Source organism: Sinocyclocheilus grahami, unplaced genomic scaffold, assembly GCF_001515645.1.
Source record: "Sinocyclocheilus grahami isolate Dianchi unplaced genomic scaffold, SAMN03320097.WGS_v1.1 scaffold909.1, whole genome shotgun sequence".
NCBI classification, from domain to species: Eukaryota; Metazoa; Chordata; class Actinopteri; order Cypriniformes; family Cyprinidae; genus Sinocyclocheilus; species Sinocyclocheilus grahami.
Window position 1 is genome coordinate 175,441 of NW_015506088.1, and position 27,682 is coordinate 203,122.

General features: G+C 36.2%; 1 protein-coding gene across 2 annotated transcripts in view; it reads left to right on the plus strand.

The window, feature by feature from the left end:
• Positions 1-24,641, plus strand: part of LOC107564080 (BMP/retinoic acid-inducible neural-specific protein 3-like) — a 38,608-nt gene extending 13,967 nt beyond the window's left edge. For both annotated transcript variants that reach the window (XM_016249075.1, XM_016249076.1), the window contains 6 exons: positions 1,105-1,292; positions 2,308-2,492; positions 13,471-13,576; positions 14,419-14,655; positions 17,120-17,342; positions 22,910-24,641. In XM_016249075.1, the coding sequence (XP_016104561.1) occupies positions 1,105-1,292; positions 2,308-2,492; positions 13,471-13,576; positions 14,419-14,655; positions 17,120-17,342; positions 22,910-24,026 (2,056 nt within the window). In that variant the 3' untranslated portion in view covers positions 24,027-24,641. The remainder of the gene's footprint in view (positions 1-1,104; positions 1,293-2,307; positions 2,493-13,470; positions 13,577-14,418; positions 14,656-17,119; positions 17,343-22,909) is intronic.
• The last annotated feature ends 3,041 nt before the right edge of the window (positions 24,642-27,682 follow it).

Here is a 27,682-nt window from a genome sequence, read left to right on the forward strand (position 1 = left end):
AGCACAAGAAAAAAATATATTTAGAAGAATGTTGGTAACCAAACAGATTGCCATTGACTTGACATGATATGAGGGGGGGGGGGAGGTGTATGGAAGTCAATGGCTTCTGTATACTCTTTGGTTACCAATATTCTTCAAAATATCTTGTTTTGTGTTCAGTAGAAGAAAGAAACTTTTGTACAACTTAGGTGAGTAAATGATGACAACATTTTAATTTTTGGGTCAACTATCCCTTTGATATACTAATATATGAAGTACAGCACTGGCACTTTGTGTTTTGCATTCTGCATTTCTTAGCCATTTTCTTTTACCATACCAAATTATTATTAACATAGTGGAAGCATCTTACTGTTAACTCAATATAGTGATGGTCATTCATTTAAAGTATAACCTACATTCTGAAATATTAAATAACTTAGTACAGCCATATAGCTTTGTCGCACATCTTGTTCAGTTGCAGCACTAAACGTTAGGAACATTTCACTGTATTGTGATGAGCAGCGTTTGCTGTAAATGAAAGGCAGAATAAGGATAGTGGCAGCTGACAAAATTCCAGCTGTTTTCATCTAACAGAGTCTTCTTACCTTTTATTCATGAAAGAAAGAAACTTGCCATTGTTACAAATAGTCCCAGTCAGCCCTTCTTCAGTGCAAAAGTCACAGGGGAAAAAAAACAAAAAACAAATTGCACCATTACATAGAGGACAACAGTTTTTAAAGCAGGCCAGCTGAAGTTGGAAAAAATAAAGAGAATGCATAATATGATTTAAATTGCAGGCACGGGGGTCATGCAGTCATCGCATTTTCTCCTCAGCAGGTCTTAACCGAATATGTGTTGTACTCAAGCTGCGTGAAGGTTTCTCAGACCTCTCTTTAAACATTTTTTTTCTTTTTTTCTTTTTTTAGTTTGGGGAATATACAGGATGGCAATTTCAAAACAGCTTAAACTGTACTGTGGCTTACACTGAACCAGATACTAAAACAAACTCTCCCAGCTGTTGAAAAAATGATGTTCGGGATTTTTCCCTCTTGTGTCCATTGTGGCTCAAATAAAGGACATTTCCAAACAGGGTGTATGTGTGTGTGTTTTTGCGTGACCTTGCAGAGAGTTTGGGCGCTGGAAGGTGAACAGCCTGGCTCTGGAGAGAGAGGACAATGGCGTGGCTCTACCCCTCGATCCAGAGTTCATGCAGACCATCAGACACTTGGGCCGCAGACCCACCCTCAGTGCCATTACCGAGAACATCATCAGGAAATATGGCACACACTTTCTACTCTCAGCTACACTCGGAGGTACTTGAACAAGGCTGACTGTTCATTTACATTTATGCATTTTGGCAGACGCTTTTATCTGCCCATTTCTACTGATTGTTATCATTTCCATAGAATCATTTTTTTCATGCATCTTGTTAGATATATTAATATTTAGGATCAACTTACAGTTTAAATCATAATCATTTATTTGGGGTACAAAATATGAAAACATATTCAAAAACGTATACCTATTAGGCTGCAACAGCCAATAATGTAAAAACAATCATATAAACATAAAGCATTAGATTAAGTTTACTAAATGATTCAGTCATTTTTAGAGAATAATACATTCTTCATTCATAACTAACTAATGTCAAAATTAACATGCTATTTTGAAATGCATTTTTTTTATTTGACATTATAACTGCTATTATTCTGCTTCCTTCTTTAACCACACATCCATTCTTCAAAACCCCTCTCTCCAAAAACATGTTATCCAGCCTAATGTCTGCAAATGCGGACACATGAAAGTCTAGAGTTCTGACATCTTTTTTTGATATCTGTGGAAAAAACAGTTGTAACAAATGGTCATTTGCACAAACATTAATTAGAAGGACATCTGTCGCATAAATCTACTTTCTGTTGTCTTTATATAATATTTTGTTCTATGTGCATCATCCACACAATAATTACTCTATTTGTGAATATTTGTGATTACATTCTTCAATCGACTGAAAGCATTAATCTTTATCTTTAATTGAGAAATTTTCATATATACTCATATTCATGAACTATGGATCTGTTCAGCATTATGTAACGTGTTAACAGTCTTTTAATGACAGTTTACTTTCTCTTTATTTATAAGTGTTAGCATAATTAATTTATAGAAAAAACATTTTATTTGATAAATCTATTTTTTATTCCATTCTAGACATTCACTGTATAGACATTTCCCTTGCTTCACTCTTCCTAACATAAACACAAAGAACATTCTTCATGAAGCCATTTTCCCCAGTGTTCCTCACTCTTTTATGTTGCTTTGCCCCTGTTGCAGGTGAGGAGGCGTTGACTATATTTGTGGACAAGCGGAGGCTAAGCCGGACAGCAGACCTGACTGACTCAAATGGCACGGCTGTGACTCTGGAGGCCCTACACCAGCTGGCTGCCTCCTACTTCATAGACAGAGAGAGCACTCTGCGCAAACTGCACCACCTCCAGATTGCTTCTACTGCCATCAAGGTAACCCTGTGGCCTAGATGCACACAGACCTGGGGACCTGACCCCACGTTTGAGTTCTTATTTTTGGAAAGGAGTTTGACTTGAGCTCGGCTGTTTCTATTGTTTTGCAGCTGCATCATTTGGAGATTAAAAGAAGTGGGTTAAATGTTAGAGAAGCACATCAGTTTTGTTGTTGTGGTTTTGGTCGTGGAAGTATGAGGTCTTAATGAATCGCAGGTTTGAACAAAATGATGTGTGTACACACAGAGGAGCATTTGATAAAGTTAGATTGTGTTTGAAAGGCACTGTTTTTACACACATATTCAGCTTTAAGCTCTTTGACACATCATACATCAGCTAATCCAAAGCAAGTTACCCGTAGCAAGCAATATGTGTCAGGTCAGTGATTGTGCTTGAAACAGTAGCCCACATACTTCTGCAGTGTGCATTCTACACACTCCTAAATACTTGTTGGAAAGTTAGAGTTAGAATGGTGGTTTGAAAAACAGAGGAGGGTTCTGTATTGATATCTGTCATATGTACAAATCTCTGTTGGCCTCATTTTAAGGATGGGAATTGTAAATAATTTAACGATTCTGACTCCTCTTAATAGTTCAGTTCCTTAATGGTTCCATTAAATATTCTTCTAATATATTTAAAAATGTGATATTTGAGTGGGTAAAAACATACACTACTGTTCAAAAGTCTTTCAAAAACTTTTTTTTTTTTTTTTATTGTAAAATAAAAAAATCTTAAATTTTCACTAAGACTGCATTTATTTGGTCAGTAAAAACAGTAATATTGTGAAATATTATTACAATGTAAATTAAAAGTACTGTCTTTTTAAATATACAATATTTTAAAATGCAATTTATTCTTGTGATATAATGGCAAAGCAGTCATTACTCCTGTCTTCAGTGTCACATGATCCTTCAGAAATAATTCTAATATGCTGATTTGGTGCTCAAGAAACATTTCTTCTTATTATTAATGTTGAAAACATTTTTGCTGCTTAATACTTTTGTATAAACTTTGATATATTTTTAGGATTCTTGACTTGAACAAGGTTCAAAAGAACAGAATTTATTTGCAGTATAAATGTTTTGTAGCATTATAAATGTCTTTACTGTCACCTTTAATCAATTTAATATGTCCTTTCTGAAGTATTAAAAAAAGAAAGAAAAAAAAACACTTACCCCAAACTTTTGAATGGTAATGTAAGTCAATAGCTAAATAGCGATCATTTCAATAAATGTAGTGGTGGGATTTATTTTTAGTGCTGGCATGAATGCAATCCAATAATTGGCTATATAATAAAGAAAAAAACATACCAAACAAAAAATGTGGTTTGATATTTCATTCATTATTTATAAAATAATGCTGACAAAACTACACATTGTCATATGAACAACCAGTTAGTAACTACATTGATTTAAGTTTCACAGTTAGTTGTAAGCTGTATGTATTTGATTTACAAAAAAGAACCAGTTCATAAGAGTTATTCGTTCAATAATCGTACTGGTTGCACTGTATGTTTCATCATTTATGAGAATGAGTCCTTCTGTAACTGGACTACCTTTGCATTTCTGTTTGTTTCAGTAGCTGTGTTGTGATAGTGCTGTTAATAGTGCGGTAAACACTGTTAGTATGGTATTCAATCAGAATCACTGGAAGAACACACAACAGTCGGTTTCGGTATTTGAAAGAATGAAACTCTGTTCCCAACCCTACTTCACTGTAGTCGATTTGTATTTACTGGGAGCAAGACACCTTGCCTCCTGGCAGCAAGTGTCTTAGCTTAAGAGCTTGTAAGCTAGCTTGATGGAAATGAGCAGATGGGGGTCCTTTCAGATGCCTTTATTTGCTTGCCATTTCAGATGATTGATGTGACATATTCTCAGGATCAGCAGTCTTTAATTCAGCCCATGGATTTTTACCTCACGTGGATGAAGACAGATGTGAATACAAAGGCTCTCTACACCAAACTGGCGATTCTTTCTGTGGAAAACATACAACGTTTGAGAGAGAGTGGTCTGCTCAAATGGAAGAGCTATTTTCTTGGGGAAGGGTGCAGAGGGAATTTAGCAAATAAATAAATACATATAAAGGTGCCGGTGGAATTATGCATCAGTGTGACAAATGATCTGTTCCATTTCAATAAATTCTTTGAGAGCCCAGCCCATTTGTCAGCCATTTTGAATATAAGCGAGGTGTCAGGCTCTAATGAATAAGAGACTTATGAGGAGGATTTTCTGCACCGCCAATAATAAATTAATCTTTAACCTCCACAGTCAGGGATGACGGTGGACAGGAAATGCGCTGAGTGCTAGTTGACATGAATCACAGCATTTCATTTTGATTTAGAGGAGGGAGGAGTGTTAGTTGAGGTTTATAACAATCAGAGTATGTTTAGATTCTTAAGTATGGTTGGAGTATTCAAGTCTGCACATTTTAATGTCCAACTGCATGACGTCGCCTGACATGCCTTCTGCAGTCACGGTGATATACTTGCAAGCCATCATGCTAAGTGGCCAGAATTGATATCTCTGAAGAGGCTTGGATGAACACATGGGTCAAGGACTAATTAGAACTTTGATTTTCTAATGAATGGGGATCAGTAAAAATATCAATTTTCTGATTAATTGTGATCTTCTTCGGAACAATCTGATATCGATCTATTAATCATACCCCATGTTGCAGATGTCACAGAGGCAGATCCTCAGGTCTCTCAAACTCTCAGCTCGTTTTATACTACTCATCTGCATCAGTTTTCTGTTCTACTTTAAATTCTGTGACTGTTTGCCCCTTTTATTGGAAACAAATTATGTCTTGGTGACTCTCTTTTTCTGTGCAATACTTTCCTCATCCCTCCATTTTTTTTTTCTGTAATCTATCCAGAGAATGTATCAGGTCAATTAAGTCAAACTAAATCCAAATAGTACTGTAAACTGATATGATAATATATGATAAAAGTAATAATAATAATAATAATAATCATATTTATTGTTATTATACCCTGATATGTTAAAAATTGGTTACTCTTTATTTTAAGGACCAATTCTCACTATTAACTAGTTTCTTATTAGCATGGATATAACTAGCATTTTGGCTGTTTATTAGTACTTATAAAGCACATATTAATGTCTTATTCTGCATGTCCATATTTTAGATCCCTTAATTCTACTCCATACCTAAACTTAACAACTACGTTACTAACTATTAATAAGCAGCAAATAGTCCCTCGTCCAGAAAGCAGTCTGGAGTAAAAAGATTTGCACAGACATAAAGGAATTTAGGTGTATTCGGTGGCCCATTACCATCAAAAACAAAACAAATCCACTGCGTCCTCAGTGGCTCTGATGTTGAGAGAAAATGAAGACTCTTATGTTCACTTTTACATCCAACTACAAAACACCTGCATTGCTTACAAGACACTGTTGTCACTACAGCTGCTCGAATGTGGAAAAAATGGCGGACAGCGTACAACTGGCTGAGGGCGGAAATATGCTAATACGGAACAGTCCGTCAGTGGTTGTGGGCGGGACTTGTGCAATATTACATCATATTGCTCAGAAAATCAAAACGGCTTGATAATGGATTTTATGCACAAACGCTGCTTGCGTATTTCCGGTAGAATCTTAGCCAGTGACTTCACTTCCATATATGTACTCTGACCTTCGATATTTTACATTATACTCATCTCCCTTACTTTGTTAGAATTATTTGACCTAAATCGATGTCATGCCATGTTTTTGTAAGGTTAGAAAAAACGAATGTTCATAATGCTCTCAAATGCCCCTTAAAATCATTTTCAAACAAATGCTTTTCTATAATTCTAAAATAAAAATAAAGTTAATTTTTGCCACTGGTAGTGGGACAGTCCGTTTGTTATATCTAGACCTGATCTCATACAGTAGGTATTTTTATAAATTATGAGATAAGCACAAAATGTGGAGTTTATGTAAAGTACTATTTTGATGAATTTACTGATATCCCGCGGTGTGTGAAGCTGTGTTTCGTTGTGAAAGCGAAACTACTTTGTTTGGCCTTCCAAAAGAGGACACGACTAGAAATCAGTGGTTAAGTTGTATTTACAACACTGTTCCAGAACATTTCAACCCAAATATTCCGATGTGTCCAGCGCATTTTATGGAGGACTGTTTCCTGATCCTGGAAGAGTAGACTACAATGCCGGCTGTTCTGACTCACAGACTGTAAGTACGTTTTTTTATATTTAAAGAATTTGCCACTGACGATTCAAACGCGAGTTTTGAGCAGTGTAGAGTAATGTTTGTAGTTTGTCATTTCTCCAATCACAAATGCAGACATGGTTTTATGTTTACGCAGCGCGATGCAATGCAACGCGTAAAAAGACAATATAAGTCATTATAATCCGTAATTATGTCCCCACTGAATGCAACAAATGTCTCGTTTATAATGGGTTTTAATGTTTTTGTCTCATCGCTCCGGCCGGGACAAGGCATCACAATATGGTAAGGGGCGTAACATTTCTGTCACACGCTTGAGGTATTCGGCCAATCACAACGCACTGGATAGCTGGCCAATCGGAGCACACCTCGCTTTTCAGACCGATGAGCTTTGTAAAAATTGACACGTTTCAGAAAGAGGAGGGCATTGAGGGCATAGAGGAGAAACAATAATGTGCAAAATAATGTGTTTTTTTTACCTTAAACCGCATAAACACATTTAGTTACACCAAATACACAAAATAATGTTCTTTTTAGCAATATCATATGACCCCTTTAAGCTAATATCTTGCCTTCCTCACTGACCTGAAACACAACACCCTCACGCTTATCTCTCACTGTCACCTGATTCTTGTTGGAAATTGAGAAATTATTCAGTTAATATTAATAGTACAAAGACTAGGTATGATCTATAAGAAACTGGGACCTAGATAGATTTGCTAGTTGAATGGGAATAGTCACCCTCAAAGTGTCGATGTAACCCAAAACTTCTCCTTCTTGCTGTTAGTGACAGCTGACTGCCTCACAATGTGATTAACACTGTTCATAGTAATCCGGGGAAGCTCTTTTAAAAAGCAAGTGTACAATATCAACTTCTCCCGCGATGTCTCCAGTTAACGCCAATAGTAAAAATGGCTTCTGCCGCTTTACCGGATGTAATAGAGCTAGCTGAGGCAAAACGCAGAAGTGATTGTGCATAAAGGCCATTGAGACTGTTAGAATTTTTGAGGATTAAAAAAAAAAGTGGTGAATAAATTTTTTCATTGTAGGGTGGTTTTTTCCACACACTGCTAAGACACATTTATATGGAAACACCATGTAAAAGTGAATTTTGCATCCGATGTCCCCTTGAAAGATATAGTCTATCCATACATGGATATTCTGTCATCATTTGCTCCTCTTTGTGCGTGTTCAAACCTGTATGATTTTTTTTGTTTGTTTTTGTTTTTTGGAAGTTATTTAGAAATATTGGTAACCAAAGAGTTACGGTTTCCATCAACTTACATTGGGAAAGCTAAGCTGGTTCTATGGGAAGCTAAACTGTTTGGTTTACCAACATTTTTCTAAATATTTTTCTTCCACAGAAGAAGAAAATAAAATCATATGTTTGGAATGCTTGGAATGACTTAAGTATATGGTGACAAAATTTAAATTTTTGGGTGGAATGTCCCTTTAAATAAAGCAAATGTATTAAATAAAAATACACATTTTTATATATAAAATATAACATTTATCCAGTTTTGTCCATTTTTATTCCCTGTTTTCTTATGTACTGTAATACTCATAGTCACATTCTTCTCTGTTAAGCAATGAAATATATTTTGCATGCTATGAATTCTCTCACCAACTCTGTGGCAGAGTATATGAACTGTAGAAAACTTTATGAAAGATTATGATTCAGAGAAAGAGTTGGGCATTTTGCCACTGGTAGTGCTTTGACGTTTGCCTGGGTCATCAGTCAAGCATCTCGAGCACAAGCTGGGAGGCATGAAAACTCTGCCAGCACCTCGACACCTCCCCCAGTCTTTCCCTTTTAACTGCCATAAACCAGAGCGAGAACTTCCGAATCCGGCTGCGAGGAAAGAACGCTTGAAAAATCAAAAATAATTTCCAGCTGATGCGTGCAGATGAAGCTCTCTTGTAGAGAGCATGCCTTTGTGTTTCATTCTAAGATTTCACAAGCTGAAGCTGAGAGCATTAACCACTACTAGCCTCGCCAAGGATTCCCTGCTGCTTTCAATAAAGTCATATTTTCTGTAGAGAAGGGTATAATTCCATTCTAATGCACACTTTCCTCCAATGATGAGCTTCCCCCATAGCGCCCACCGAAACGAATGGTACACTAACCCACTGGAAAGGGACTTTTTATGAAAACAGCTGCTCAGATATCTCAAAGATTATTTCAATGCAGTGTAAAAACATGCCTGATGCAAATAGGAAAACTCCTATTGACTAATTCTCTCTGATTAAATACAGACCCCATTCTAGCTGGAACTTTGTATAAAGCAATTGTATAATAAGTGCCTGTGCTTATGAAACATTAATGACATTTCTAGCTTATCAAAAAAGCTGGGATCGGCATCTTGAAATCCATTATTATTCAAATATGTAGCTACGCAGGCCCACTCTGTGATATTTTCCACAGTCTTTGTTGAATTAATCACAGGTGGGAATTACAGAACTGTCTGTTTTTCCTCATTTACTGGTTGAGAAATGCAACGGATGGCTAATATTTAGCCAATCATTTTAGCTACTTTTAAAGGATTAATGTCATGTTGTTCTGTACTATTTTTCCCCCCTGTGGAACGATTAAGAATCTTCTTTAATTTAGCTTTTTTGCACACAAAGGTGTGTAAATAATGAGAGAGCCTTTTTTTCCATTTTAGGTGAGCTTTAAAAGTGAGGCATAGGTGCTGTGATTATTATCCATTCTATTTTCCATGCAGTGTTTTAGTCTCTAAGCATGGCAGTAAGAGACAAAAGAATGACACAGTAACTACTGTAAGTAGCCTATAGAATGACACGCCTAGGATCGTGGGCACCAGTTCTTCTTTAATAAAGACAGAGGGAACAGTCAAGTCAAGTCAAGTCACCTTTATTTATATAGCGCTTTTAACAATACAGATTGTGACAAAGCAACTGAACAGCATTAATTAGAAAAATAGTGTGTCAATAATGCAAAATGACAATAGTAAACACTCATTTTTCAGTTAAAGACAGTTCATCATTGAATTCAGTGATGTCAACATCCAGCTCAGTTTAAATAATATCTTTGCAATCATGTCAACGATATCGCTGGAAATGAAGTGTCCCCAACTAAGCAAGCCAGAGGCGACAGCGGCAAGGAACCAAAACTCCATCGGTGACAGAATGGAGAAAAAACCTTGGGAGAAACCAGGCTCAGTCGGGGGGCCAGTTCTCCTCTGACCAGACGAACCAGCAGTACGGAAAAATCAATTTAAGACGTAATAAAACAGACGATGAACAATATTAACAGCAGTTATTATATGATACAATCAAACTTATAGCAAAATGTGGTAGTTCTGTAAGTTTCAGGGTTTGCATCATCTGAGGTCCTCTGAGGGGTTATATCATTTCTTCTCAGGTGTTCTGGATCCAGACTGAAGCTTGTGCAAATCCTAAAAACAGAGAAACAAATACAAACATAATTAGCGTAGCTGCTGTTCCAACCAAGCAAAATTAATTTGTTTAACCCAAACTAAAGAATAATAATGATGTGCATTTGATCAGATATAACTGCAGTTCAAGATTATGAGATGCATTATTTGAATGCTTGGCCAAAGAGATGTGTCTTTAATCTAGATTTAAACAGGGAGAGTGTGTCTGAACCCCGAACGTTATCAGGAAGGCTATTCCAGAGTTTGGGAGCCAAATGCGAAAAAGCTCTACCTCCTTTAGTGGACTTTGATATCCTAGGTACGACCAAAAGTCCAGAATTTTGCGACCTTAGGGAGTGTGATGGATTGTAGCGTGGTAGAAGACTAGTTAGGTACGCAGGAGCTAACCCATTAAGGGCCTTATAGGCAAGTAATAATATTTTGTAACTGATACGGAACTTAATAGGTAGCCAGTGCAGAGACTGTAAAATTGGTGTAATATGATCATATTTTCTTGACCTGGTAAGGACTCTAGCCGCTGCATTTTGTCTTATGAACAGTCTTATGAAGTTCAGAGTGATTGAGAGTGAATGTTACAAGTCACAACTGACCCTTTTCCTTGAATATATCCCTTCAGTCTCAGCCACACTGAACACGACCCTTATACCAGTTACGGATCTCATTAAAGCCTGCTGCTGGAAGTTCTGATGTAGTCAGCACAAATAAAACACTGCAGATCATTTGAAAAAAAAATACACAATTTTCAGTCCACATAGTTTGTACTCAGCATCTATAATGGATGGCACATAGTGCACACTCAGGTACATTTCGAATTTCCAATTCAGATGCACTAGCTGCAGCAACAGTTCTCCATTTTTCTCTGTTTCATTAAAGAAAGTTCTGCACATGCTCCGCTCCATCGGGCCCTTGTTGCCGACTGGCTCATTGCTATGCATAGAAAAACCCATCTTTATACTTCCAATTGGTCAATTTTCCCCTTAAGTCGGACATCTGTCTTTGTTAGAAATTAATCTGCTGATCCCTGAAGAGGTTCCCTGGATTTTAATTAATTGCGTGGACACGTCAATAAGAGGAATGGAAATGCCAGCAGTAGGCTTGCTGAACTTGTGCTTTTCCTCCTGATTCGGCTTTCACCACTCTCACTGGCTTGAAAGTTATTTCAACACGCTGAATAGAAATTAAATAAAGCAGCTCTCGATAATGGGGATTTGCTGCTTGTGTAAGACATTAGAAATGCTTCCTTGCCTTTTCCAGGTCCTCAATCATTTTCAGTGGTTCACTTGCATGACAACAACTGTATTCTGCTTGGAGGGTTCACTATAGTGTTTACTTTGATTCATTTTATCTGCTTCACCGTTTATCCAGTGACCCTCGAGTAGATGTCGAACAAAGGCAACTTTTCTTCCAACACAGAAGAAGAAAAGTTAGTTCCAATTCAGTCAGTCACGTTCTACGTTACGTCAGTGACTGACGAATTGGGATCTCGCCCGAGAGCCCAATCACCTTCGAGTGTTAACTAAACAAGCCAATGACAGTTGGCGTGCGTGTTTCGCCACGTGCACCCCGCCCCGCAGCGCGGGTATAAAAGGAGAGCGCGTGCAAACGCACATCAGCTTTTCGCTTCGGAGCCGAGCCTTCTACAGGACGAATCTCCGCGAGTGTTCGAGAGAAACAGCTGGCGTTGGTGTGACGGCGTATCAGCGGGGGTTGCCATCCAGGCTGCTGAAACCTCGGCGGGCTGCAGCTTCCATTCTGCGGTCTCGCCGCGACCTCCCCTGGGCGCTTCAGCGCTTTCACTAAAAGAGTGTTTTTCCTCCTAAAAGAGCAAATTCTAAAAAGAGCTTCACGAGCGACGGGCGTCTTTTTAAAGATGGCTTCCCGCTCGTGCGTTTCTGGATGTGGTCGTTTCCTGCCTCCATCTGATGGTCATGATCACTGCCTCTCGTGCTTGGGCTTACAGCACGCTGAAGCAGCGCTCATGGATGAGTCATGTTCTCAGTGCGGGAACATGACCATCGCGACGCCGGGGCACGTAGTCTCGGCTCCTCAGCGAAAAACTGATGTGCGTTTGCACGCGCTCTCCTTTTATACCCGCGCTGCGGGGCGGGGTGCGCGTGGCGAAACACGCACGCCAACTGTCATTGGCTTGTTTAGTTAACACTCGAAGGTGATTGGGCTCTCGGGCGAGATCCCAATTCGTCAGTCACTGACGTAACGTCTCCGTTCCCTCCTTCAGGGAACGAGGGTTACACAAGTAACCTAGACGTTTCGCCTGACAGAAATCTCGGGTCACCATTAATCTACAAACACGACATGGAGACATTTATTCACTCACTGGGGGAAATATTAAAGAAGACAATGTAGAACAGAGAACAATTTGTAAGTGACAGGTAGGGAGATATATTTGCCCACAGGCAGTGAGTTTTTTCCCCATGTGTCAGCCTAGCCTTGATATACAGTGACTTTTGTCAGGGAAAAACTGAAGCTTTTGTCAAGAATGATTGAGCTGGGATTGTGCACCATTTTAACACAAATCTTGGATGGGAACAAAGATACCATGTCGATTGTTTTGTCAGTGAGGTATCAGTGATATGGATGTTCTACTCTAATGCATACCTGTTTATTTGCTCTGGAGCATTGATTCATTTGACTTACATCCGTTTCTTCTAACAGTTGCATTTCTTTTCACTATATACTGTGCCTTCCAATATAATACATAGATCTGAAATATCTATGTTGATATGTACCAAATTGATTGTAAAATTCAAGGCGCATTCAGCCACTGGTCCATTAACCTTCACTATTTATGTACACTGAAAGCGCATTACGTTCACTGTGAAATATTGCCCTTCACTACATTAGTGAATTTGGCCTAAATAATACTGTAGCTTTCTCAATAACAGTCATGTCCTTGGTGTAATGGAACAATTGTTATAGTATTCTGGACAGACGTTTGAGCTCCTTTATAACATATTTATGGGACATTGTCATTATATAGTTCTTATATTCTACCAGCAATTCTGCGTAGTAGTTTTTTTTCTGTGTAGTCCCTAGTGAAAAATAAATATACACAAATAAATACATTTATTTCAAGTATATTACAAATAGATTTACATATTTATGTACTTAATAAAAATACCCTGCAAACTATACTTAGTATGCAATAAATGTGTTTTAAATATATGACTTTTTTACTAGGGGTGTCTAAAACATTATGCCTTTTTTGAGCTTGTAGAAGCACTGGATAAATCTGTTACTTAGATTTCACAGGCCAGTCATCTGCCTGCTTTGCATATTTAATAGCCTCAGTGTCATTTCTGTCTCTGTTTTGCACAGAGTATTGTCATGTGCTTTCTCTTGTCTTCCCTTAAGGTGACCGAAACAAGGACAGGCCCTCTTGGATGCAGTAACTATGACAACCTCGATTCTGTCAGTTCCGTTTTGGTTCTGAGTCCTGAAAACAAGATTCAACTACGAGGTTGCGCATTTATTATTGAACTATATCCCAGACTTTCCAATGATATCATCACTCCTTTAATTTCATTCTTTTATGTTGATAATGAAAGAGGCAGCAGCGTGTTCACAGTTCACAGAAATATTCCACAACCGTCTTTTGATGTAAAAGCACACTTAGGCTGTAAAGGTTTCAAGGAAATTTAGCTTATGAAAAGTATGAAAATATATTTTGAAAGATACTTATAGATACTTACAATACTTAAAATATTTTAAGTTAAACTAGAATTTTGTTATACAATTCAATAGTTTCAAGGTTGGTAAGATTTTTCAATGGTTTTGAAAGAAGTCTCTTATGCTCACCAAGCCTGAATTATTTGGTCAAAAATACAGTAAAACAGTAATATTATAAAATATAATTACGATTAAATTTAACTGTTTTGTATTTTATTATATTGTAATTGATTCCTGTGATGGCAATGCTGAATTTTCAGCAGCCATTTCTCCAGTCTTCAGTGTCACATGATCCTTCAGAAATCATTCTAATATGCTAATTTAGTGCTCAATAAAATGTCTTATTATTATCAATGTTGAGAACAGTTGTTCTGCTTAATATTTTTGTGAAAATTGTGATACGTGTTTTGTGTTATTTGAACAGAACAAACATAAATCTTTTGTAACATTATAGATGCCTTTACTCTTTTGATCAATTTAATGTTCAAAACAAACAAACCAAAAAAGAAAAAAAATCCTGATCCATTTTTACATGGTAGTGTATACTGGTTTAATTTTTTTAATGCATATTATGCATTTATATATACAGTATATAAAATTTTATTTTATAATTTTTTTTTTCTCTTCTTCTAGGGCTTCAGGCCATTCTGCCAGAATACCTAAGGAGCAGATTTGTGAAGGCAGCTCTCAGTTATATTGGCTGCCACTCCGAGGGCGAGTTTGTGTGCCGGGATAATGACTGCTGGTGCAAATGCAGTGTTGATTATCCCCAGTGCAACTGTCCCAGTGAAGACCTGAAGGCTATGCAGGACAGTCTAAAACTCATCAGAGAGTCATGGATGCAAGCCAACCAAGAGTTTGAAGAGTCTGGTAAGATTCTGCAATTTTATTTACTAGTAACTTTTCAAGGAACATGAATAATTAAAATCAATTGAAAATTAAAAAATGAAAATTGTGTTTACATATTTTCCTCATTTACTTAATGTCTTCTGTAAAACAATTTTTTTAAAGAATTGTATGTACTGTTTTCTATTTTCCATGTAATTGGAAATAGTAGGGAGACAAAATTTTAGTATTCTAGTCTTCTAAAAGGACACAAGCACACCATAAATGTATCATAAAAGTGTTCTGTCATGTTCATGGGAGAAGTAGCAGTTTGTGAACATAATTTATTTGACTCAGAACTTCGAATGAATCAGTTAAAAAAAACTGTCTGAATGATTTTGTGATTTATGACTGGTTCGGTTCTTGGCAGTTCTCACTCGCTTTTATCAGTGAATAACGACTTAATTGTCAGTCTTTTGTATGTTTTTGTATAACTTAATAACACAGAGTCATATGGACCACTTTTATGATTCTTTTATTCCTTTTTGAGTTAAAACTCTTAGTCCCCATGGGAAATAATTGCATGGAAAAGAGCGACTAGCACAATTCTTTGAAAAATCTCCTTTTATGGATACAATCATATGGGGAAAGGCGAATGAGAATCAAAAACTTAGCAATAAATTGTCTTGCATGAGGTTTTATGGTTAGTTTATATTTATATGGTTTTATGGTCATTTTTATTTTTTTGGGGGGGGGAAATTAGTCTTAAAGGCACAATATGTAATTTTTTGCCACTAGAGGCCGTGTATTCAAAACAAACAAAGAAACAAAGGCGTAGTTAGATGACGCCGTGACTGGGTGTGGAATCATGGGAGTTGAACAGCCGAAGCAATCCGATGGGACTCGGGCAGAAATCATGTTCATGGATGAGCTAATGTATTAAAGATTTATTAACGTTGTAGTATGAAGCAGAGTGAGGTGGAAAGCCATCGAAGCAAAACGAGGCCGCTGAACGAAAGCAGCGGAGCTTTTATTATGCCACAGTCGACCGCTTCCGCTCGAAAGCAGCGGAAGTAAGCAGCGCTGTGTTATCATACTAGATACATTTGAACGTTCTGTTATAATGCTACTCTGTGCGGTCGTCACCTGTCTAATAAAATGCATATCATATTAAAGCTTCTTTGGTGTTTCCATGTTTTCTACAAAACAATCGAGGGTGTATAACGTCATTGGTAGCCGACACACTGACACTATAGACACGGTCCGTGTCACTAGTTCAAATTGCTTATTTCTCTGGATTTAAACATTCTTCGAACCATTTGAGATAATGTAAGTGCACAAGTAAGCAAAATATATAAAACTGTTCTAGTGGTTTTTGGATATTTTAATAAAAAAATCTTACATATTGTGCCTTAAATTCAGAGAGGCCTGTGGCATGCCAGCACCAAGTTAATTCTGTCGTGCCACTTAGATATGTGAATATCCCTGACTCATAGTGGGGTGACATTACACAGTGATTGTTGTCACCGTGTTACATTTGATGGCTGACAAGGAAATAGTGGGAAGTGCTTCCTAGGATCTAGTGTCATTGTCGTCGTGGTAAAGCAGCGTTTTGGACTTGGCAGGCTTACTTGTCCCTAAGCTAGGCACTGAGCCAGCACAGAGCAGGTTTTTGTGTGCATCACAGCCATGATGGAGCTCTACCTCCTGCAGCAACAGCAGGGAGTGAGAAACCACTGCCTAATGACTGTAAACCAAATAAATAAACAACAATCATCTGCTGGAGCGAGATCATCTACCAGTCCGCTTCTCTATTTGTTTGGGGCATCACACAGTTTTTGTTTTATAATGAAATTCTTAATCAAAACAAAACTTGGCGACTTGTACAGATCAATGGATATCTAAAAATGGAACTTGCAATATTTTCGATTACCTAATGTTTGATTGCATGAAAAATCCAATTCTGCACAGACTTGAATAGTCAGGCTATGATGAGGATCTGTGTTGTTAATTATAGCCACTGAGATCATTTCTTGTTAGATGTTAGGTAGTATTGATTGGGGCATTGAGCACCATAACACGGATATCGATTTTTCTCGCTACGAATGAAAATGAACTTCCCTTTGCTGGAAGATATCTGTGTGGCTGAGATGATTCTGCTTTGCTTTAACGACTTGCTATACAGTCAGAACTTAATGTTTTGTTTTGTTTTTTTGATGAAGTTGAACCACATGTGCTCCTTCAAAATCAGCCTGTCCTTAGAAAAAGCTTTGCGTTTCTTAACAACTCATTGAAAATACTCTGCCATCCTCGCCTATCAGTGTTCAATCACACATGCAGGACAATTTTCAATTTTCATCAAAGGAATGAAAATAACATTCCACCTGCTCCCCTTCCACACCCAGTTTCACTGTTGACTCATTTTATCAAACATGACTGATTTCTTTTTCCCCGACATGAGGCAAAGTCATTCCAGTAATTTATTCTCAACACTTGTCTGCCTTTCTAGAGGACTTCCAAAATTTTGTGAGGAGATTACCAACGTTCTATGCTCTGAACACATCTGCTGTGCAATACTTTTGGAAGATGGACCCTGGCGTTCAGCAACGCTTTCAGCTGCTGGAGACTAGCACTCAACAGCTGCTCAGCAAAGCACAGCGGATTGTCGGCAAACTCTTCAAACTCAGCAAAAGGTGTTGGACTCAGCCCAAAATATCTGTGCCCAGGGAGAGGTAAGAGATGAGCCATGTTCCTAATGGGTTATAAATGGAATTGTCCATATTTATAATTGACTGTAAAATGATTAGAGGTAAAAAAATAAAAAAATAAAAATAGTTGGTCTTGGTTTCCTGACGCATTCAGGTTTGAACAGGCTTTTTTAGAAACATTTTACAAGATTCCTTTTGTTAACATTAGTTAAATAGGGATCATAAACGATCAATTAACAACAGTTTTTTTTACAGCATTAATAAAGCTAGTTGAAAAAATTCTGTTGAAAAGGTTTTTCATTAATTTGTTCCAAATTTAGTTTCAGAATTTTTAGGAAAAATGGGTCTGTAAAGGGATTGTATATATATATATATATATATATATAGCATTTATAGCTACAGTTCTAGTTTAAGATTTGTTTTATTCTGTTGATACCATTTAGAGAGTTTTAATCAAGTTAATCCAAATTTAGTTTCAGAATTTTTAGGAAAAATGGGTCTTAAATATCTTATTTCATTTTTATTTTAAATTTTAACTACTGAAGTTTGTTTTTCGCCATGAAAACAGCCAAAGAAGCTGTCGTCGCATTAAAAATTATTATATATAAATTATTATTATTATTAGTTTATAATATTAATAACAGTATTTCATTAACGTTTGTTCATATAACCAATATATTCTTACGAGACATCCCATTTTGGTGTCTGCATCAAATTAAATAATAATAAAAAAAAGATTTTAAATACATAGAAAGCTTTTTAAATGCAAGTAAAGTGTCTACTTTTAATGTCTCAAATAACTTTTGTGAAAATAAAATGTCAAAATATGGGTGAAATAATATTCCATCATCATTCAGTGTAACAGATTTATGTAAAAATGAAACAACATGCTTATCCTGACCTATACTTTATATATTACCTTTATATATTATTAAAATATATAAAAGAAAAAGTGATCAAACTAAATTGTATTATATTTTAAATGATTTAAAACTTAATCCTGACAAATAAGTAAAAGCTGTAGTGGATCTGAAGGATAGTGACAAAGATTGGTTAAGATTTATCATGGCAATGAATAATAATTAGTTTTTGGGGACTGCACTCTTTAGTTGTCTTTTAATGTCATCTAATGATTCTTGTTCTAAATATGCCCAAGATTTTTTTCTTCTGTAAATCAGTGTACAAATGCATGATAGTCATTATTTTTTTATCAGAAAAAAATCAAATTAAAAAGGACACTTTCTAATATAGAAAATGATACATGAGAATACATTTAAAATTGTATTAAACTTATATTGTTTTGATGCTTGAAAATCCATGTTTGACCCTTATAAAAGTTGAAATATTAAAAATGTATCAATATATATATACTTGTAGAAAATAACATTAACCAAGAGTAATTGCTATTATTCAAATGCTGTAAAAGTATTGTTTATTATTAGTTCAGGATACCTGATGCATTAACTGATGTTAGCAGATTTTACCGTAAAATGTTACTGATATATTTTTCTCCTAATAACTTTTTTAATAACTAATTAACTAACTAATTAATAACTAAATTAATTCTCCTTTAACATCTTTATTTGTCACGATATCACATACATATATTGTGCTGTTGCATTGGATCTTCATTCTTGATCTGCTTCCAAATGGATGAACTAATAGGAGATTTAAAATGCATGTCCTCCACACTAATTAATTAAGAAATGCCTTTAACACACTACTCAGTCCATATCTGAGGGCAATTGTGGCAAGCATAATTGTGTTAAGTCTAGTATCTTGGCTGAAGTCCCAGCATCTCTGAAATGATAGAGACTGTCCCATCTAATCATTTCATGAGTTAGTGGATGAATTGGTTTTATCTTCCCATCTTTAGGCTAAAGTGCAGGTTGTGTTTTAATGGAAGACACGAGAAACAGGTAATTTATGGGCTCTGCACTGACATGATAATGCAGTGCCTTTGGTAAGGGCTGTGAAAGGAGAAAGTTCACGACTGAGGTCTGAAACTGAGTGTTCAAAGATGGTAGTGGGTCAGGGCTGTGCAAAAATGAGAATTATGCAAACCACGCAGGCAGCCAAGTCAAGTGGAAACTACTTGAGTCAGATGAGGTGAAAGCGAAGCCTAAAGCGATGATCAGCTTCACAGTTGAAAGTTCTTCGTTCATTGATATGCATATTCACTTCTCAAAGACATACTATTCAGATACCCTCATATTGTCACTTAAGCTGGCTGGGTGCTCTGGGATGACATTTAATACAGATGCAGTGTCATATAGATACCAATGGAAATCCTCTGATATACTGTATATTTTTCCTTTGAAGGGACACTGAGATTTTCAGCTTTGCAAATTCCTGCACTAGAAAATTTGTAATAGTTTCTTGATGTATGGTAACTTATACAATTATAGATTATATTAATTGGTAAAATTTTTGGTCAGCATAAAAATAAAATAGAATTTTTTTAATGATTGCAGGAAATAATATGATGAAATATTTCTTATGTCAATAGTGTTACTGTTATGAAAAAAGGAAATGGCAGTTTTGGGGAAAAATGAAATTGCAGTTTTTATTACACCAGTTTATATCTCCCAATTCTGACTTTATTTCTCAAAATTGAGAGTTTATATGCAATTCTGACTTTGTAACTCACAACTGCAAGTTTATATCACACAAATCTGATTTTGTAACTCGTAATTGTGAGTTTATATCTCGCAATTCTGACTTTATACCTTTCAGTTGTGAGTTTATATCATGCAATTCTGAGAAAAAAAATTGTGAGATGTAAACTCACAACTGCGAGAAAAAAAGTCAGAATTGTGATATAAAAAGTTGCAATACATTTTTTTTTATTCCGTGGCAGAAACAAGCTTCCATAAGTATAATATAATATTTGTGTTGTATTTTCTTGGTGTATGGCAACAGTTAGACAATTTATAGATCGCATTAATTGGTCAAATTTTGGTCAGCATAAAAATAAATGAATAAAATATAAATTAAAAAGGCTGTTTTTAAAATGATGGTATATTTTACCTGAAATATCTTTGTAAGTTTTAAAACGTGTAATATTCTGGAAAATTTGTCTTATATTTTCTTGGCGTATGGCAACAGTTATACAATTTATTGATTATATCGATCGGTCAATTTTTAATCCGCATACAAATAATAGAATGGAATTTTAAAAAGGCATTTTTTAAATGATTGCATATTTTACCTGAAATATTGCTTGTGTCAATGTACAATATTACTGTTATGAAAAAAAAATGAAATGGCAGATTTTTGCAGTGAAATAAATAAATAAATTGCTTTAACATTTGACCAATATACTAGATTTTTGGACTTTATTTTAGTGTCCATATTGAACTAACATGCATTGCACTAACAAAAATGTGCGAGCCGCTTCAGGAAATAATTACATGATTAATTATGGTATTAAACATGCATAATTAATGATTATTTTAATATTATTCTATCTTATAAACCTGTTCATTAAAAATGTGAAAGAAACATATAAGGTTCTGTACTTGACTTTAACTCGCAGCATTGGCGAAAACAAACATTTCCATATATGAGAATAACATCAGCTCTCAAGTCCAAATGTAGACTATACTACATACATTCCAAAGTTTCCTATCATGGGACTAGCATGAGAACAATAACAGCATGTGTTTGAAATGTTTCTGCAATCTGCCTTGATCTATCTTCAAGAGCATCCTTCTTCTTTGATCGCATGATTCAAGTTGCATCAAGAAAAATAAAGCAGACAGATTGAAAAGATGTTTTATTAGACTGCTTTTGAGTTCCTGATTCAGTTTTGTTTTATCTGTCATTTCATCATTCACACTTGATTTATTTGATTGTCACACTTCCTTTAAATTACTTTTCTCCCATTCCTTTTGTCAAGCAGAATTGATCAACAGCTTGATAAATTTGTTCTTAAACTGCATTTCCATATATCTGAAGGTTTGTTTTGCTTTATGATTGCATATTACTTTGTCTTTCACTCTAGCTTTATACATCGGTGCTTTAAAATAATAATCAAATACTTGCATTTTCTGAATCTGATAGCTGGTTTTAAGTGATTATACTGTCTTACAAATGCATATTCTTTCATGGGTGTAATTTCCGTAAGAAAAGCAAAAATGCTTGTTTAAGCTATTGTTGTTCTTCCATCAGATGTTTTTACGGTATAAGAATATGGAAATTTTTGAGAAATTGTTTTCTCATGGAATAAATGTGCATGCGTATGTTTTGTCTTTGGTGTGAATTTCCGTTTCGCTGTCAGTGAAATATGCTGACAGGCTGCTGAGATTTCCTCCATTGCCAACCACCTGCATACTGACTGTCTCTCAGGCAGCCTGGTGCCATGCATATTGCCATGCATATATACATTCTGTTGCCATCACTTACGTTTTAATCCAGAGTAAACTGTTTTTCTCAGCGCAAGTGGAAATTCCATGGCTATGAAAGTCTTCGGCTATCTCGCAGGATAGCATAACAAAAGGAACTCTGCAATTGCTGAAATAGATTTTTGAAAAAGAAGATTTGCCACATACATCAAGCTTTAAAAATAATGAGTTGTTTATCTATAAGCCAGTTCAGAGGAGAATTAAGAATATTTTGGGTCTTAACTTAAATATACACAAAATATCATCCTCTTCAGCTTATGATTTGTCTTTCAGTGAGGATTTTTAACTTTTAACTTAGGCTTTATAAATGCCGTATGAGTTGAATTTTTACTCTGTTATTGTGCTTGGAAAAACAAAGGGAAATGGAAAATGGGAAACAAGTACAATTTAGCTGATGTTTACAGTTTGACTCCATGTGACAGATCGTGCTGATCCACTCCACTGAGTTCATTTGCCAGTGGCTGCAGAGAGAATCATTACAGAGTCTGAATATGCATGTTATGTTAATTTTTGCAGGATGGCATTTTTTCATGCTTATAAAATGGATGAAATTATTTGGAAATAATTGAGTGTCTAGTGTTATTTTTTTTTTTTGTATTTTTTTCAGATTTTCTTCTGAAATCATCTATTATGAAGAAAAACAAGCTCTATTTTTCTAAGAATAAAGTACTTTCATGTCATTTTACACAGTACATACTTTACTTTTGTGTTCAGTCGCTTATATATATGTGTGTGTGTGTGTGTGTGTGTGTGTGTGTGTGTGTGTGTGAGAGAGAATATATATACACACACAAAGATATATTACATATTAAGTTTTGAGGCACAAAGAACATATTTCTTCTTTGACGATCATTAAAAAGTAAATAAAAATCAATAATTATTATGATAAAATCATTTGATTATATTGTATTGTATATTATATTGGATGTTTTGCCCAGTTATTTTGGATTGTGTGAGGGACTGTGTGTGTATACAGTGTAAAAAAGATTTTAGGCTCTAAGCTATTGGAGAATGAGCAAAATAAAACATGTTCCCATGAGCTTCAAGTACCCCGATTAATTCTTGTGACATCTTTAATATTGCTACTTACAGTACTTTATCTTTAGACTTTATCTATGATGAAATGTAATATCATTTATGAATTTCAAGACGATCTGACTTATCACATTCATTCCTTCACCATAGGCCTCTGAGCTACTGGCTGAGGTATATCCTCTCCATCATGTACTGCAGTGAGAACAATCAGATAGGCTCTTACATGGAGGAAACGCGGACCTGCTCCTGTCATTATGAGCCCCCATCCTGCCAGGGTGTCATCCCGTGCTCCGTAGGCGACGGTCCTCACTGCGCCTCCTGCTCCTACGAGAATCGCTCTCGCTGTGCAAGCTGCAATCCCGGCTACATGCTGAGCCAAGGGTCCTGTAGGAATACCATACCGGATTCTACTGACAACTACATCGGGTTCGAGACGGACCTTCAGGACATGGAGCTGCGCTATCTGCTTCAAAAAAAGGACGAGCGGATCAGTATTCACGCCATGTTCATAAGCAATGACGTCAGACTCAACAACTGGTTCGATCCCAGCTGGAGGAAAAGGATGCTGTTGACACTGAAGAGCAACAAGTTCAAATCTAACCATGTTCACATGCTCCTAGGGATCTCCCTGCAGATATGCCTTACTAAAAACAGCACCCTGGAACCCGTGCTGTCCGTCTACATCAATCCATTCGGAGGTAGTCATTCTGAGAGCTGGATCATGCCAATTGACCAGAACAGTTACCCTGACTGGGAAAGGACCAAGATAGACATCCCGCTTGACTGTTATAACTGGACCCTGACTCTGGGTAACAAGTGGAAGACCTTTTTTGAGACGGTACACATTTACCTGAGGAGCCGTGTCAAAGCGGCATCAGCTCAGGGGAATGGCAGCGTCCATTTCGAGCCATTGGAATACATGGACTCGTCCCGTAACCTGGGCTACATGAAAATCAACAGTATGCAGGTGTTCGGATATAGTATGCACTTTGATCCGGATGCCATTCAGGATTTGATCCTGCAGCTGGATTATCCGTACACGCAGGGCTCACAGGACTCAGCCTTGCTCCAGCTGCTGGAGATCCGGGACCGGGTCAACCGTCTCTCTCCACCAGGCCAACAACCTCTGGACCTGTTCGCCTGCTTATTACGCCACCGTCTCAAACTCTCTACCACTGATGTGGTCCGAATCCAGACTGCTCTTCAGGCCTTCAGTGCCAAGCAGCCCAACTCAATGGAGTATGAAACTACCAAACTATGTAGCTAATAAGGCACTGCAAGGTAGCAGTATATTTGTAGCTGTTTCAGTAACTATAGTTAAATTGCCTGATATACTTTCAGGAAAAAAAAAAACCTTGAACAACTGATGGGATACAGTGTTGATGGTGATGCCACAGTTATGGTGTTTGTTTGAACCACTGATGTAATGGGCCACTTCAGAAGGATGGCCAAACCTTTTGCCTTTTCGTTTCTTAACTGCAATGATGACTTACAATAACTCATAGCGTGATTACCTAATTTCAGTTTCATGGCACACTGCAGAATTTAGCATCAGCCCCAGTCCTGATAAACAATGCGTGCGGTAGGATTTTTAAAGTGACTTTTATTTTCACCTCTTTATTCTCTGTAAGTATAACAGAGGCCGTAAACACATGGTGAGCCAAACCTTGTTAGTGTAATCAGGGGTTCCTGCTGTGTCTGGGCAGAATTCCGAATTCCTTTTCTATGCTGTCTGTCAACACTGTAACTCTAAAAAATATCAGTATCCTAATCAACAATTGATGGCTTTCTTGATGCTTAAAACTATTTTTACGGTGTTGGAATATGAATGTTGGAGGAAAGCTGTTTAAAAATCACAACGCCATAAGCAAGGTACTTATTATATATGCTGTTTCATGTACATTTATTTTTATAAAATCTATTATTTGTGACAAGTTACAAAGGTAATGTCCATAAAATGTATAGAACATGAATTTGTTAATACTCTAAATAAAAGTCATTTTTATGTGGCGTCTGTAAATATCTAATTGCTTGAATGGCACATAAAAAAAATACACACTTTTTTTGTTTAAACAACTATATATAATTAAAATATTCAAAAACTTTTCAGACTATATATATATATATATATATATATATATATATATAAGCTGGCAGACAAGTCTTTCTGAGAAATGATTCCTTGAGAGAGCCAATTCATCTACGAGAAAAGCTTTGACAACTTGCATGTCTGAAGAAAAAAAAACACATTAAAAGCAACACCCACGTGGGAGCAGTTTCGACTGCATTTTTGGCATAAACGCCTGATGACTAGTTCCTCAACTTTTTTCATAAGATCACCTTGAGACAAAGTAGGTAAAATCATTAAGGAACAAATAGTGAAACTTCCACAAAAGAACAAAAGTTAGACAACTTTTTTTCAGTCAGAGATAACCAAAAGTTAAATGAGTTATTGGTTAGTCAGCTGTGATACGTCTCAAGAAAGGGCCTAGCATATTCATCCATTTAAAGGGGCGACAGAAGGGGCCAAGCTAATGAGCATTTATGAGCAGTTATCAGGGATGCAGTTCACAGATATGATGACTGAATCTTTGTGATGAACAACTGGGGCATATTGCACAGCAGACACATCTGGAGAGACTTGTTTTCTGCATATTCAGTTCTACCGTGACAGGAGAATGATTTCTGCCTAGCCAAATACTGAAATTGTTAGTACGTTAGTTAAACATCTTAGATGTTTCTCTTGAAATCTTTTTGATTTTGCTTTTGCATAAATGCTACTTCCACCATCCATACTCAAGTGTACCACAATAATCGACTCTCATATTAAAAAGGTGTGTGGTTTGTGAGTTTTACTACCTAAGGCTGGCATTGCCTTTTCTCCGTGGCTTTTTAAAATTAATTTCAATGGGAATCCAATTAATGGCATTTTTGATTACTTAGTATGACGTTCATAAAAAGCAATGACTCCCAATTATGTAATTTGATTAGTTCTTAAAGGATTAGTTCACCCACAGATGACAATTCTGCCACTATTTAATCACCTCTGTGTCGGTGAACCTGTATTACTGTACTGTCTTTCGTTCATGTTGCACAAAAGCAGAACGTTTGAATAATCTTCTGGTGCAATTACAGTGAATGGGAACTAAAGCTCAATGATCCGATCACAATGGTTAACAGCCCACCGGGGTGAAAGAATATCCATGAATAACGACTCATATTTCAGTCTGTTCCTCATACAAAGTTATAGTTGGAAGACTTGGAATAAAGTGCATGAGTCATGGACCACTTTTATGGTGATTTATTATTATTTTTTGTCATTTTGGAGCTTGACAGTTCTCATTCACATTCATTAAATTGCAAAACCCAGCCAGGACATTTTTTAATTCACCTTTTGTGTTCCACGAAGGTATGCACTGCTTTGGAGTGACATGAGGGTGAATAAATAATGACAAATTTTATTTTGAAGTGCAATGTCCCTTTAAATTCTTGTCCCTTATCTGCACTTTATACAACAAATTGTAATTGTTATTTGCAACTATTACTATTTCCAACTTTCATTAAAGTGATTTAGATGAGCACATTTATAAAGGGGTCAGAACAAAGGGTCAGTCTTGCTACATCACTTCTAAAGCAAATTGGTGTTAAATTCACAAGCTGCAATTAAGAAAACTCATAAAAGATTTTATAGGTTTTCTTAAAATATATAATATACTGTATATATGGTCACCTCAGATCTAGCATTTATAAATCCAAACTATATAGCAAAAAATACCCCCAAAATAGCATTCAAAGAAACACTGAATTCAGTCTTATAAAAGGTTTTATATGTTATACATTACATGGTCTCATCATGTTAGGTTCTAGCATTGATTTACCAATACAACTTCCTCACATTACTTATCATTCCTATCACATGCTACAAACATGTACAATCCGTGAACTGTCTATAATGTTTGTTTTAACTCCTTCTATTAAAAACTCAATGTTCCCCAGAAGAGCAATCTTTGCAACCTCATTCAGTGTTCTTCATAGTTCATCACACAAGCGCAATCGAGAAAAACTCCCAAAGTGACTCCATCTCCTTACTGAACCCCAGCCTATCCAAAAGGAATATGTTCTCCCATTTAAATGTAATGGTTGCACTAAAAGATCATATGAAAGTGCAATAGTGTAGGAACAATTTTTTATTTATTTTTTTAGATGAAGGTGACACTGTTACACAAAAAATTAAATCTCCAGGAAAATCGTTTACGGTGTAACTTCATCTTATCTATCACAAGGTGCCCTAGCAGTCTGGGGTCGTTTCTAACAAGAATAACTTCCCCTTAACAGGAAATGGTCTAAAGTGCATCCATTTTATATGAGAGTGCACATGGCAGGTAATTGACATTTGTGTGAGCCGCATATTTGTAGTGCAAATGTTTAGGGGCATAAATTATATTTATGCACATTACATTTTGCTGCCTGAGGGGGTAAGTGAAACTAATTTAGTGGCAATAAAACTAAATTAATGGACTACAAGCATTTGAGCACATAAAGAAGTAATTCTGTTCGAAAGTTATATTAACTTCGAGAGTATGTAATTGTGGAAGGGCCTCATAAAAAGTAATGATTTTAAACGCCAAAAATAAATGTCTCGCTGGAATTATCCAAGTTTCAATCAAAGCTTATCAGCTCCATTTGGATCAAGAAAGACATGGATTTGGCCCAGTCTTGAAACCGTTTCAGCATATTTAATGAACTGGAAGCAGGGCATTCAGATGTGGCTAATGGTGGTGCTATAGGCTCTGGAGAAAAATTGCTCAGGCATGTAGTAAATTAAGAGTTTTCACATTGATCTGCAGCCCTCCAATACATACATGCACGTGATATATATATATATATATATATATATATATATATATATATCAGTAAACAGTT